The sequence below is a fragment of the Bufo gargarizans genome, chromosome 4 (genome assembly GCF_014858855.1).
Source record: "Bufo gargarizans isolate SCDJY-AF-19 chromosome 4, ASM1485885v1, whole genome shotgun sequence".
Classification (NCBI taxonomy): Eukaryota; Metazoa; Chordata; class Amphibia; order Anura; family Bufonidae; genus Bufo; species Bufo gargarizans.
Window position 1 is genome coordinate 277,647,727 of NC_058083.1, and position 16,183 is coordinate 277,663,909.

Below are 16,183 nucleotides of genomic sequence, written 5' to 3' on the forward strand. Positions count from 1 at the left end.
CTATGTGCCTCTGCTTGACCTTACTGCTACAGAATCATAGTGACATAAAGCTGTCAGTATAATTCTGCAATGAGGTCAAGCAGAGGCACACAGAACTATAAATCATGATAATGCCATGCTCTCCTGCAAGTCCATAACAGAGGATTAAGAGCACACATTGATCATGATACCCACAATGGATACTGGGGCAGGGCGCTAACTGGTATGACAGGGCAGAGCTTAGCAGTGTAATGGAGCAGGGTGGAGCTTAGCGGTACACTTGAGAAGAACTTAGAGGTAACTATAAAGTAAAAAATTACAAGACATCATACCTCTTCTGGCAAGCTGACTACCAGTCCGTGTTCCGTTGGCCCAACCAGCACTTGCAGGAAGTACTCACTGCTTGCAGCCAGCACTGCTCGATGGGCTCGAAACTCCTTTCCTTCCACAACTAAAGTGACATCACAGAGAATGTCTTGTTTCCACTGGTCATTGAGGCACTGAAGAATATTGGTACAATGTACAGTTGACTCATACACGTACATGGGAGATTCAGTCTTGTCATCTGCAGACATTCCGTTCAGACCCTGAAAAACAAATCATGATCAAATTATAACTATGAGTAAGTGGCAACATATCATTTTACAGCACATAAACGTAATCATAATGTCTCCTTCCAAATATAGGTATGTTATTTCATTTGGCTGTTCTGCTATTTTCCGGTTTTTATTTATGTACTATCCTGGTAGCATGTTTAAACCTGTCACCTCTACTATGCTACCCTCACTGAGCGTTTCTAAATGCTCATTGTGTTACCCTAAACATAGAAATTAAACTTTTAATTTAATTTGCAGACTTCAATAAGTATTATACATTTTTGTACTTCCCACCTTTTATGCAAATTAACATAAAATAGTCATATCTTACTTGTGTGACCAGAGAAGAGTCATATTTTCAAGCTCAGGTTAATTTGCATATGTATCAAACCATATTTTTTTTACACAATAAAAGCACACAGAGCTATGGGGACTGGATATTGCATATGTGCTAGCGGCCATCTAGCAACCCATGTCCTCAGCTCTATACCCAAAATCCAGGTGACAGGTTCACTTTAAGTCTGTGTCATATTAGTTATACTTCGTGTTCAAAACATAGCAGTCACATTAAAATGGGGGAAAAAAACATCCCTAAGTGCGCTGTTTTTCTGCAAAATAAAATTGCTCTTCCTGGGCATAGAATAAAGACACAAAGTGCACACAGGTATGTCTGGAACATGTTAGAATCTTCTGTGGGCCAATGCTGTTATATTGGTGAAAATGATAGTCATATGTATGATACATATCTCTATTACAGCCATGTGAAACAGACCTAATACTAAGGATAACCAGGGAATACAGTGCTATATCATCTGATAAAGGCTTTGACCTACCATAAGAGCTTACCCCCTATCCACGGGATAGGAGATAAGTATTGGTGGGGATCCAACTGCTATGACCTTAATGTAGCGGGGGTCCTTCTGAATCTCTTTAGCAGTTGCTCCCATGACAGACACTAAAACAACAATTAACACTAAGACTTCTCATGCCGGGTATGGCTACAGAGAAGGCTGTCTGAAAATTCTGTATATGTTTCAAACTAAAGGTTCAACCACTGTCAAGCTTAATTGTTATTTCTAAAGGCTTACCAATAAATGACTTCAGATTTAGATTTGTATTGTTCTATTCTGCATCTGTTTGTCCGCTGAAGAGTATGCAATCAGTTATTTGGTAGTAAACTAGATACATATTTTAATTCCTTGTGTGTTAGAAAAGTGTAACAGGATATTTCTGTTATGAACGGAAACAAGCACTTGCATTATCGGTGCGGATCCGTCTGTGCAGATACAAGACGGATCCGCACCGAATGCAGGTGTGAAAGTAGCCCAACATGCATGTTAAACCCAATCTATACTAAACTGGCATGCGAGAGAACCACCAAGTAATTTGTCCTAACAACTACAAAACGACTCATGAAAATGTAACAAGGCCTATTTTATATTGTTTTATTGATGCATTGCAGGAAAAGCACCACTTATGAGATAGGTTGGGGGCATTTGCATTAAAGACGTTGCTGCTTTCTTCCAAACACAGTACTTCTCTTGTCTATAGGTTGTGTGTGGTATTACAATTCAGCCCCATTCACTTCAATGCAATACCAGACATAATCCATGGACAAGTGTCGGGCTATTTTTGGAATAAATCAGCCATATTTTACTATTCCTAGAACTGCCAAACCAAGGGCCCATACACAGGTCAAAGACTGGAAATGAATAGGTGATACCCAATCACTGCAATTCACATGCAATTATTGCTTCTGTATGGGGATGAAAGATTGTTACTATGTTCATTCATCCCCATACAGTATCACTGTTTGTCGGCAGCACATGCCTGTTTACACAGGGCTAGACGCTGCCAACAAACGATGATGGTTAAACTATGAGCTTCTTTGTTGGGTGATTAGTGGCACATTTACATGGGGCGCTTATCGGGAACAAGCATTCATACAAAACGTTCAATAATCTGTCCATGTAATTGGGCCTTAAAGGCTATGTACATCTTTGGTGGCAATTTTTATTATTGCACTGTACTCATTTTGAGCTAAAAATCTTTTTTTTCAATTAGTCTTTATTAAAAATGATGAGTCGTTTTCCCTGCACCGCTTTGAGTTACTAGCACCACTAGCTATTAGCAGGATCTGTATTTTTTTCTCTGCTCCGTCATGCAGGGAGCTGATGAGCTCCTTATCTCTGACCTTATAAACACTTATCAAAGCTCAATCCTTATCTTACTGATAAGGCTACTTACACTCGCATCATGGATGGATCCGTTCAGATAATACAACCACCTGCATCAGTTCAGAATGGATCCAGTTGTATTATCTTTAACATAACCAAGACGGATCCGTCTTGAACACCATTGAAAGTCAATGGAGGACGGATCAGTTTTCTATTGTGGCAGTGAAAAATTATCTGTCCCCATTGACTTACATTGTGTGCCAGGACGGATCCGTTTGACTCAGTTTCATCAGACGGACACCAAAACGCTGCTTGCAGTCTCCAAAACGGAATGGAGACTGAACTGATGCGTTCTGAGCAGATCCTTTTCCATTCAGAATGCATTAGAATGAAAAGTGATTTGTTTTGAACCGCATGTGAGAGCCCTGAACGGATCTCACAAACAGAAAGCCAAAACGCGACTGTGAAAGTAGACTAAGAATGTGGCTTGAATAAGTGTCTATGACCTTTTAGTAATTTAGAGATAAGGGTTTTTTAGATGACTGGCACAAAGTGAAAGTACCAATCACACAGCTAGAAAACGTTAACCCTTTGTGACAGAAAGGCCTAATATTTTTTTTAATAGACCAATTGAAAAACAGATTTTAAAAAAATGAGTAAAATGTAATCATAAAAATAAATTGTTCACAAAGGTGTACATAGCCTTTAAATGGTAGTTGTAGATGGATTATCGTCATCTGTTCCAGCATTAATGGTGGCTTTTGACTGGACATACAATGCAGCATGCAGTGCTTTTTTTTTTTTCCATCTGAAACCCTGGCATTTATGCCTGAAAGAGTCTGGATCACGTCCGATCCCATTAAAGTCAATGGGGATCTGGTGGTGAACTGTAGAATCTGCCAATGCCAGATTCTGAGAACTCCAGCAGGCTGCTCTCTGCCAGAACAGACCAGAAATGTGAACGTAACCTAAGGAAAGCAGTTCTGCACGTTTACCTCCATTATATGTTGAGGTCTCGACACTATGAATTGTCATGTTTTTGCTTTAGATTTATGCTATGCAGAGGGCCAGGCTACATATACTGTACGCTGCTTTCACTTTCAGCACTGAAGTGACTGCCTACCAATACGGACATTGCGCTGACTGCCTTAGTGCACTTTTGTGGAAGAACAGCATTTTGGTAGGAGCATTCCTTTTCAACAGAACTTCCTGTTGACTGATTGATGTCCTGTTCGCACTCATTTTATTTCTACTAATACAAGTGTGACAGGATATAGACTACTGCTTAAAGGGGTTTTCTGAGATTTTTCTACTGATGACCAATCAGCTGTTTGAGAAGGCAGTGCCGCTCCTGTGAGTGCCTTCCATCTCTCTTCCTAGGCCAAGTTACGACGCGTTCATGTGTCACGTGGTCTAGGTGCAGCTCAGCCCCATTCAAGTTAACGGGACTGAGTTGCAATACCATGCACAGCCACTACACAACGTACGGCGCTGTGCTTAGTAAGCTGCTGCCTTCTCAAAATAGCTGATTGTCAGGGGTCCCGGGTGTCGAACCCCCACCAGATACGGATGACCTTTCCAGCAGATAAGTCATCAGTAAAAAAAATAAAAAATCCTGGAAAACCCTTTTAAGGACTGCTTAATAATAAATGACCCCCTAAGTGTTTAATGTAGTTGGCAAACATGTGCAGAACACGAAAACACAAAAAAAGCTTAATGACCCCAAAATCATGCGGTTTATGGTTGGGTCACAATAACATACAACACAGAACCGGGCCAAGACTAGGTCTAATAAAACAGCTGCAGAACTGTACACAAGTCATCCTAGGTGAAATGATGAAAAATATGCTCAAAAAGAGGTCTGTCTTGGGTCCAGACAAAAACTGGTCTGGAAGTGTGGAGAATGGGGGAAGGGGGTCTTTTCAAAGTTTTCGGTTTACTGGGAAATGTCATTGTTTCACTGTATTTGTGATGACCACTCTTGATTCCAATTTCTTTTACTAGGCTTGTAAGATACTAAACTGGTATTAAATCTACTACTTTTTGTAGATTAGTTGTTGTCAATAACTGTAAGAACCAAGAATGTGAAGTGGTCCTCTCAGCACACAATTGGACAAAGCACACACAGGGCAGAGGATGTGTACAGTGTGCTGTTCCATAACTATGCATGGAGCACCTATTACTGAATAATGATGCAATATCACCCACAACAAAGCTGAACATATCACTAAAGGCTTAATATAAAATATCACTTTTAATTGATATTAAAAAAATCACAGCTGTTCCAACATATACATGGAAAACACCCCAAAATAAACAGATACAACCATATAGTTATACATTGAAGGGCAGGGGAGAGGACTGTGACATTTGCCTAAATATGCCATAAACTCATGCCCTGATGTAGAGTGTAATAAGCATCCATAAACAGACGGCTTGTACTGGAACCTCCCTACCGCACCCTGCTAAAGACCTCCTAAAAATAAGGAAGAGGAGCAAATTCTATCAAGCTTCATAAGACAGGGATAGGGACACCATCAACAGCAATACTTCCTTCTGCAGGTTTTGGGATTTTTTTTATTTTTATGGTTTTCTATGTATTCTATTTATTGTAATAACTGTGATTTTAGATATCAATTAAAAAAGTTATTCTTTAGATTTAGGCTACTTTCACACTTGCGTTCAGAGCGGATCCGTCTGAGACGGATCCGCTCATATAATGCAGACGGTGGCTCCGTTCAGAACGGATCCGTCTGCATTATATTGTTAAAAAATTTCTAAGTGTCAAAGTAGCCTCAGACGGATCCGTCCAGACTTTACATTGAAAGTCAATGGGGGACGGATCCGTTTAAAAATTGAGCCATATTGTGTCATATTCAAACGGATCCGTCCCCATTGACTTACATTGTAAGTCTGGACGGATCCGCTTGCCTCCGCACCGCCAGGCGGACACCCGAACGCTGCAAGTAGCGTTCAGGTGTCTGCCTGCTGAGCGGAGCGGAGGCCAAACGCTGCCAGACTGATGCATTCTGAGCGGATCCGCATCCACTCAGAATGCATTAGGTCTGGACGGATGCGTTCGGGGCCGCTTGTGAGAGCCTTCAAACGGAGCTCACAAGCGGACACCCGAACGCTAGTGTGAAAGTAGCCTTACAGTTCAGTGATTTGTGTTTCCTGACTATAAACAATCCTGGCTTTAGTGTCTGAAAACAGTATTATTAGGGAACTTTGAATTTCCTGTAGGATGTATGCTTGACATAGGGAAATTACACAGTGATCTCCAGTGGGGAAGTACCAAGATATGTATATAAGCAAATTGTGTTGGTGCTATATAATGCATAGTACTAATAATAGTTTCAAGTACCTCCCTTTGCACATTTTAGTACTTTCATACTTTCACTATGAATCATTCCAGACCGCAGAAAACAACCCCAAGTTCATTTGCAATATATTTGAAGGAACACCGCTTTACATAAGATCATTAGTAGCAACCATTAATTCTTCAACATATGTTCACAATATATCATATGTATTATTATCCAAACATCACTAATATGTTCTTAGATTGTTTGTTTTCATGTGGGTTATCGGGAAATTTGGAATTGGTGGCATAACCATAGGATAGGTGACTAATATCAGAGTGGTGAGGACGCGAAACTGGGCTTTCCCAACAATCAGCTGATAGAAGGAGTTGCAATGCTCCAAACTGCCATCTATCTGATATCCAAAGAATATTCCAAACAATGTTCAAGTCTGAAAATGTCTTTAAGGACAAATTTGGGCAAAATTGTATGTTGTCTAGTCAATCAAATGGATACATGGTACTCTGAGGGTTGGTGCTAAAGAAGGATTATAATCCATGGGAGGTAAAAGCACTATCACAATGTAACGGCCTGTTCTCTATGACTGTGTATACACCGCCGTCAATCACTGATAGGGCCGCCTCCTTGACTTAAAGCCCAGAATGAGCAGGAATACAAATGGAAAAAGGACAAGTATTACTGAATCTTTTCCCATAAAACTATATATTGATCTGCTCTATAACTGCAGCTCAAACTCCATATTGAATGTGACAGGTTCGCTTTTAACCATTGCCTCTGATGTCCAATGGTTTAATATGTTAAATTCGGGTTTATGAGCATCGATTCTTGTCTGCAGCCTGGAGCTGCATTCTGAAAATGTCCTCTGATGGATGGGCATAAAACCAGTCCTGTCCATCAGGGGCCTCCACCTACGCTAGTTCCCCTGTCCATCGCAGTCTCAATCAATGGAGCACGTTGATGAATGGGATTGGTTACATCAGTAGTCATTTTGGGACTGCAGCACTGGGCTCAATGCAAGAAACAATGCTCATAAACAAGAATTAAGCATATTAGCCATCAGATAATAGTGCCAATGGTTCAATAACAGCTACTCACTAGCTGCCTTTACTTTATGTGCTTTTCAGCAATAGCCATATTTTGGCTAAGCCCTTTGTATGGAAAATACCGCTAATGTGATAGCCCAGGTAAGAACTTAAAGGAGTTATACAATAATGTGGATTTTTTGGCCACTCCAACCCACTTATAATTCAAGAGAAGATCCCGGCAGCCGTCAATTGCTATTCTAAATATTCTTTTATTTTGTCATAATAATATGTCCTATGACGCGTTTCTGCTCAACAGCCTTTATCAACAAAGGTTACATGCAGGTATTAAGTATCATTCTTATATAACAAATACAAGTGATGCACTGGTGACGTCAGACGCTCAGCTACGAAGGCAAGTGAAATAGCACCAATCAGCAGCTTGGTTTCACTATATGCATGCAGAATCATACTACTGAACTCCCACCCACTTCACCGATCCTATAAAGGGAAGCTTACTTACTGGCTTCCCAGTGCTGGCTCCTGACTTTTTCTCCCAAACTGTGATGCTCTGCTGGTTCCCGCACCCCCACCCCATTCCTACACAACCCCTTTAATCCAAAGCCCCAGCCAAATCTAAAAATGTCAGAAATCACATTTACTCAGTGAGAGATATAATTTTGGAGCGGTCTTTTTATTGCTGGAAGTAGTAATTCAGAATTTGCCATTTTCTGTGTTTTCGATCGTTGACAGATAACCAGTGTTACATATGAGTAGCAGAAGGCAATCGGGTCTCATGACATAAATAAGCAGCAGTGGGGCCATAATGGGTATGTTAAGATGCCAAGCAATGGGAAAAAACAAAGCTATTTACACTGTTCTGACTGGAAAGCGTGAAGAACCTGCAGATGCCACCCACCTGAAACTCCTACACACTTTTACCAATTAATTATCAATTACAGCACAGTAAAACACGAGCACAAGAATAAAACTGATGCGATTTAATTATAGACTATTTTTCTTTGTTCCTGGAAATTCTATACAACACTGATTTGGATTAATAATTCATTCAGCAATAAAGTTTCAGGAAAAGATAATTATAATGTACAACAATTCTCACACTGATTTCTGTAATTACACATTACGGCTGTGTTAGCATTTTAAAGGTTAGAGAGCTGCCTTGGATTGCTTTGTCATGCTTTCCTCTGTCACTCTTTGTCTTTGAGAATACTGCAAAATAGATTCCAAAGATATTTCTTCTTTATCTGCCCCAACAATTGGAATTTAGCTCTTGCTGCCTGTATCCAAACTGTTCAATATGCTGAACTGCTTTAGGTTACGGAACCAGAGCAATTTACTTTTATGTGCTGGCGTTAAAAAGTAGCAAAACCCAGTTTTGTGACTTTTTAAGTGCCATTATGTTTTAAGTAGAAATGGCCATTTTTAGGGCGCCAGATGGTCATTTTTACACCACGTAAGTAATGGGGAAAAAAACACATTGTTTCAATGTGCTGAGAAAATCGGCAGTGACACAAAAACATCACCAAATTGAAATAAGACCACCACTAGCGAAAGAAAAAAACGCATTTGTATCCTGCATTTCAAATTTCCCACAGAATTCTGAAGCTGGTGTTTATCCGGAAAAAAAAAAAAAAAAAACATACAAAAATGGAGATGTAAAAAATAAATAAATAAATGAGCAGAAACCTGCCACTAAAATGCCACAAAAATGTTTGTAAAAGAAACAAAAAGGTCATGAAAATCATGCCTCCTTTTACAAGCCACAAAAATGTGTGTGTGTGTGTGTGTGTGTGTGTGTGAAAGAAGCCTAAAATGGTTAACAAAATGTATTTAGCCTGCTTGGTTATTTGTCTGTATTTCCTAACGCTCTTTCACATATTTTCTGTTTTCGTCAAGCTCATTGACACTAGATGGATGGAATGACCAAACGTAAGTACTGTTAAAGGAAAAGAAGAAATTGAAGATGTGATGGCCTGGAAAACGCAAAAAACTACATTTGTTCACATCATGTAATTGTGACCATAGGGTCTAATTTACATATAAGTGTTTAGTCAGAGATTTCCATCAGTGTTTGTGAACCAAAACCAGGTGCAAGTCAAAAACACAGAACACGAGCACATTTTTCCATTATACCTCATACCGTATAGAGTCCAATCGCTGATGGAAATCACTGCCCAAACATTGGCCATGTGAATAAGGCTTTACTTGCCTTACCCCAGTTACTGTGATTAAACATTAGTACACGAGTGTTTCTCGTCTCTCTTCACTAAGCCATGATTATATGATCTACATAAGAAGCATTGCACTAAAGATAGTCCTTCTGTGGTTTTGCTCCTAAATCCCACTGAAACAGTGCTTTATGATCCCAATGTTACGTTACCGACAAACTAAAGTAAAATAATCAATACTATAGCTCTGCAACACTGTATAGTGATTATTCATCAGAAATATGAAATCCAAATGATATTTCTCAGCGGAACAGAAAATGATTTCTAAAATGTGGACACGGTTGAGTGGTTCCTAATTCCTGGCTGTATGAATGGCAATGACTGGAGTAAATCTTGCTGGAGAGGCATTTAAATCTACAGCCCTATGAAGAGAAGTGTAATGTGTCTTTATTTCAGCTGAAAACATCATGCCAAACAAGAACAATCCTTTGAGGGCATTTTACTAAGAAAAATGTGGTTGCTAACCCTTATAATGCTCCACGGTCTACAATGAAGTGCAATGCTTTAGGAGTCACTCATCCAGGCAGGATAAAAAGATCATTGACACATTCCTAGTGTTTCCTCCTAGCCTCCATAAAAAGAATGTTATAGTAAAATTCATACAGCAAAACTGAGTTACATGGCACATATATAAAAGTCTTTAATGTGCCTCATGAGAACAAGTTTGTTCAGCCAAAGCTTAAATTGAGTAGGGTTAATAAAATGGAACATGCGCAAACCATCTGCACTATCCTCCAGCAGCAAAACACCTATGATGTTCTTGCAGAGTTTAAAGGGGAATTCCAGTGTAAACAGAAATGTTTCCCTTAGGCTGTCCATGGAGAAAAAAAAAATGAACAGAACTTATACTAACCTCACCCAGCCCCCAATGGTGTCGGAGTCCCAGATGTGCTCCACTTCCTAACAGCAGCAAGTGACTGGGTTGGCTATGCTGCCCATTGCTGGCGAAGGCGGGTCATCGATGCAGCCAGTGATTTAGCAAAATTCAAAGCCATTTCCTCTTGTGTGAAAGAGGTCACAGCAGGAAGTGGAGAGCGAGGGACCCCAACACCATCTGAACGGCAGAGGAATGGGATGAACAATGTAAATATAAGTTCTGTTATTTTTTTTACCCCTTTAAGACAATCCTTTTACTTTCCAGAAATGTGTGGAACACTAGTCAGTCCACCCCATGACTACCGCTTATGAGGACAATCCTTGCCCACATGCCCATGGAAAGTGGATGATGAAGAGCTTCTCCTACTATGGTGGACATAGCCATGTAATATAGGGTCACCCATTCATTTAAGAGGGTGTTATGTAATACTGCATGTCAACTGTAGTTGCCACTGCTGGGGAAACCCACGGTCAGCTGTAAATTTCCCCAGAATGCCTGAATGATGTCAGCAATAATTATTTTACAAGCATAGTGTGTACTTGCACACAAAGTGCAGAAATGCCTTTAGGTACGTCACAGGGAATGTTCAAAGTACATAGCAAAGGCACAGGCTTTGCCGTTATCTATTAATCAAATTAGGAGCTTCAAGCGGTCTATGTAAGAAAGGGGGTTACTAGATAAACCTAAATACATACATTAACTTTCACAGAAATTGTTTATCTTGAGCATTCATAGAATATGACCAATGAGAGCAAAAGCTTTACAAGTGTTACACTATTTTTATTGAAGGACACATAGGCAAATACTAATTGATTCATCAAACGCAAGCTAAAAAACCATACAAGCAAACAGAAACAGCATTTTTTTTTTGTTTTTTTTTAAACGTGGGAAACAAATTTGCACAACACATGACAATATAGCAAACATATGGCAAAATAGCCTACTGACCACCAGATGGCGCTGCAGTATCCTACCATTTTTAAAACATACACTGTACATGCTGTGAGTGCATGTGCATTGTGTTAACACAGACCTGCTGTTATGATTTATACATTTCCTAGTGATAATGATAGTATTTTGTCAGTTTACGATAGATTAATATTATCATGAGACAAACGCCCACATATGCTACTTGCACAAATTCCCCTTTACACATTTATTGTTGAAACAATTAAAGGAAAAAAATGCTAGCATATGTAAGATAATATTTGTAAATGTCCATATCTGTAACCATAAACCATTGATCATTTGTTGGTGCTTTGCAAAATGGTGCAATGCAGCTTAAAAAGGTATTTTAAACACTTATACCATTTATTAAGTTAAAAAATGTTATATATACCATTGAGGACCCTCGGGGGAACAGGGGTCCTGTGACAGCCTTTTGCAGATTTACGACCACTGCTTCCTCCACTGAAGAAATACCGGTAGCTGTGAGACAGCACTTCTGACAATTGTATTCTATAGGTCGATGCAGTATTTTTTGAGGTTAGTCATCAAATGTTATCATTTTAATACAGACTTATTTTAGACACAAAGTATCTAATTTTAATCTTGACTGGTTAATAAGGTACAGAGTAAAGATTAAAAGCCTTAAACCGATGGTCGGAGAAGCATTTTCCCCTATTTTATGTTACTATATATGGAGTTCTATATACTTCAAGTAAATGGATAAAGTTTGCAGTGCTTTTTATTCACTTGGCTTTACCTTTAAAGAAAAACCCATTGCTGACTGCAGCGGATCACGATCACACTAAGGACATATTGACCACTTCATTACTGGACGATTTTCCGTTTTTGCATTTTTATTTTTTTACTCCCTGCCTTTAAAGAGCCCAGACTTTTTTTTTCTGTTCACATAGCTGCATGAGGGCTTGTTTTTGCAAGATAAGTTGTACTTTGTAATGGCACAATTTAATATTGCATACGATAAAGTGAGACACTGGAAAAGAATTCCAAATGTGGTGAAACAAAAAAACAACAACACACAATTCCACCACAATTTTATTTGTTTTGTTTTTAGCTCATTCCCTATGCAGTCAAACTAACCAGTGCTCTTCATTCTCTGAGGCAGTACAATTACAATGACACCACATTTATATACGGTATTTTGTCTTTTGTTTTGAAGGAAAAAATAATAATAAATTGGGAAAAAAGTAATATCTTCTTTTCAATTGCCATATTCCCCCCATAACTTATATATATATTTTTTACATCTGAGGAGCTGTGTCAGGGCTTATTTTCTTATTTAGAGTGTGTATGACTTTTTGATCAGTTTTTATTCAAATTTTTTGGGGAGGTGAAGCAATGAAAAAATCTGCGAATTGGCCATTTTTATTTATTTTCTGTTACACCATTCGCTGTATGGAATAAATAATTTTATATTTAAATAGTACCAGCATTTTCAGATGCGGCAATGCCTTGATGTTAACTTTTTTGATTGTTTATATTTAATTTTAGGGAAAGAGGAAATGATTAAATTGTTATATATTTTTTATTTTACAGTTTTATAGTTTATATATTTTTGTGTCTCCCAAGTGGACCTCAACACGCAATGCTTAGATTGCCACTTCTATTCAGTAATGGAATTGTATCCATTACTGAATACAAAATTCTGTAAATGCCAATGCAGTGCTGCCATCTACAGGCCTGCATTGGAATATACCAGTAATAGGCCTAGAAGCCTTGTACAGGTTCTGGTCTATTAATACTAAGGAACGCCTTCCCCGTTCTCATTGAGAGGAAGGCTTTCCTTTTGAACTTGCCGGAACTACATTGTCCCCTTAGCAAGTACTCCTTAATCTCTCACCTAATAGCTGCGGCCAAACTGCTTATCCCTCTTAAATGGCTTTCTGATCAGGCCCTTACCGTACAGATGTGGAAAGATAAAGTTCAGGAAATCTGCAGGTTTGAGGAGTTGTCCGGCTGGGAGTCATTGTCCCATGACAAGTACTTAACCACCTGGGCAAAATGGCTCGAGAAATCCCAAAGATCATCTTCAGATCTATCCTTAGATCCTTACATAAGTTTCTCCGACCATACCGAAGGTTATTAGTGTCGACTCAGCCCAATAGTCTCTTAAGTAGCTCTGCTTTAATACTTTTAACTCATTCATGTGGGGTAGCATGGTTATATCATGTCATTTGATATGTTAATGGTCATCAATAATAGAAAACATGTGGAATATGCATGGCTTTACTTTGCTCTTCTATACATATGTCTAATGCTTTATGATCCAAGGGCATGTTGCCCCTTTCTTATTGCGGTTTTTATTTGACTCTATAAACCTCAATAAACAGAAATTTGAAAGAAAGAGGGGAAGGCTTTCCGGCTCGGGAAATGTGCACTTCTGTGTTTGTTTTTTTTACCTTTCAGATGCCGTTGTCACAGGATCTGAGGATGTCTGGCATTATTGCTATGGCGCCCCAGGTGTCTGCTGTGTGAAAATGCAGCACCTGGTGGCTATTGCTCCAGAGAGGAGCAGGTGCAATCTTCAAGACCCTACTGCCAATGTATATATTTGTATTGCAGTAGGTAAGAGGATTACAATATGTGACAGTATCATTCCCTTACTGGTCATTTAAAGGGGCTATTCCATGACTAATACAAAAAAAATTAAAATCAGACATCATCTAATATATGACATTCTCTTTCTAACAAAGGATTCAGCCCTGTGCTTAACATGGATCCAGAGATCTCCCCATAAATTGCTCTGCTAGATTTATATTTATATCAAGCTGAAATGTCAAGGGGAGTGTCTTTACTGCTGCAGCTAAGGGGGTGTGTCCATGTTCTCCCTATCACAGCTCAGGAGGCAGTTGAAGGATAACACTGAGCATGTGTGGCCATCTCAGTGAGTCGGACAAAGAAATAAGAAAAAAACTGCAGGTGGCGCTATACAGAAACTTTTTATTGAATAACTCACTAGCTATGCTAAATTTTATATGACCTGTAAGAACAAAAGTATTCAGATCTAGGTGCTGGTTGAATAACTGCAGAATATTTTTTTGTGGGACAACCCCTTTAAGTTAATAAGATCAATCCATACCTGCAATACCCCCTTGCAGATGCAAGTCTTTCATATTATTTAGGTTATCTCAGGTCAAAAAGATTATGTTAACTTTTCTTTATACTAAAAACTAAAAGGAAGACATCACAGGACCATGGTTGGGAACTTTTTAGGTCACCAGAGATCTCTTAATAAAGATCTCTTTATTAGACATTCTTTGCTATGCATGTCATAAAAATATAAATGAAGTAATTGTTCTGATGTGGGGCATACCCCACTACCGAGGTTCAAGCTGTCTGTGCTTTTCTTTTTTTTTTTGTTCCCTCCCACTACTCAGAACAAAAGTTTCTTTTTATACAATCGTGAAAGCTTTATGTAAATCCCGTAGACGACATTGCAACTACGGGTTTTAGCAAAAAGGTACTGAAAGTAATTTCTGCAAAAAAAAAAAGAATAATTGTATGTCTTCATTCTCCTAAAAAAAAGTTTCAGATCAGCAAACTGAATAGTGCATCATAAGGAAATTTACAATCAGATTGCTTAAAGGAAAGCAGAAATTCCTCTCAGCCCTGAGCAGCTTCAGACATTCACATTTGCATATGTTCAAAGCAGCACAAGCGTCTGCTGTATAGGGTAAAACCAGAACTATGTATAGATTATTAAAAAACATATACATGACCTCAAGGGGATTTCCAAGCTCCAAAAGGATAACTCTGTCGCTTATTATGTTTATAGAGGATATTTTAATGACAGTGAACAGAATAAGATTTGCAAGTTTTTCAAAACATACTATTTATTAAAGGGGTTTTCTCTGGGAATTAAAATGTCCACCAGCATACTGTCCTAGCATCCTCTTGCAGAGCTGCCATGGGTAGTGAGAGGGCGGGGCCTCACTACACTGCTCTACTATAGATGGTAATGATAGATCCTGCCTATGATATGCTATCATGGCTGAGCTGCCTGACAGGAAAAAAAAAAATCACCAAATATATGCAAGTGCCAGAGCGCAGTGTGTAGTGAGGCCCTGTCCTTTACCCCCCAAGGCACCTCTGAAAGCGGAGGCAACCAGTCCTGCTCATATTCTAGGACAGGTGGTGGATAAAAATCTCTGATTTAAAAAAAAAAATATATATATATATATATATATACGGATTTTTTTTATTTATATAAAATGCTTTTTGAGGAAAATATATTACCATCCAAAGGTTATTCCATCATGAAATAAAGATTATTTTTTTATTATGTAGAATAAGGCTGTACAGTAATCCCTCAAAATACAATGGCCTCAGGATACAATATTTTCAACATACAATGGTCTTTTCTGACCCATCTTAAGTTGAAACCAGACTCAACATACAATGTCTCAGACTCAGACCCAATGAATCGTGTCCACTTCTCTGGTAAAATAGCTGCATTAGTATCTAGTTAGCAGCTATTCCAGACTGTTATATGTAAAGACTTGTTTTATCTGTCTTAGTTATCTGCTTATTTTTCTTAAATCTTCATTTTCTCTTATCTTGGATGACATTTTGGGGGCTGTGGAACCGATTACTCAACTTACAATGGTTTCAACATACAATGATTGTCCTGGAACCAATTAATATTGTAACTTGAGGGACCACAGTATATGTTTGTTTTGGTAAATAAATTCCATTAATACATTCACAATGTCATGCTCTTCCAGAGGTTTTTGTAAGATTATTGGGCAGTTTCTCTGCCTACAAGATATTATCACAGATGCTTGGTTTACTTTTGCAGTTCTCAAAACTGAATTTGACTCAGCAGAGATCACATGTATCTTCTTCATAGCAAAAATGTTATAACATGAACAGAGTTGAGAAAAATACCTTAATCCTGACTTCTACAAACCTATGAATACAGAATCAACCTAATCAAACTAATATGAAAAGTTGTTATTCTAAAAATCTTCATCTACTTGCATATTATAAGTTAT

At 38.6% G+C, this 16,183-nt stretch overlaps 1 protein-coding gene across 1 annotated transcript in view; it reads right to left on the reverse strand.

Annotated features, from left to right (window-relative positions):
• Positions 1-16,183, reverse strand: part of BACH2 (BTB domain and CNC homolog 2) — a 316,933-nt gene that overhangs the window by 117,174 nt on the left and 183,576 nt on the right. The window contains 1 exon segment of the mRNA XM_044289211.1: positions 312-566. Within this exon segment, the coding sequence (XP_044145146.1) occupies positions 312-566 (255 nt within the window).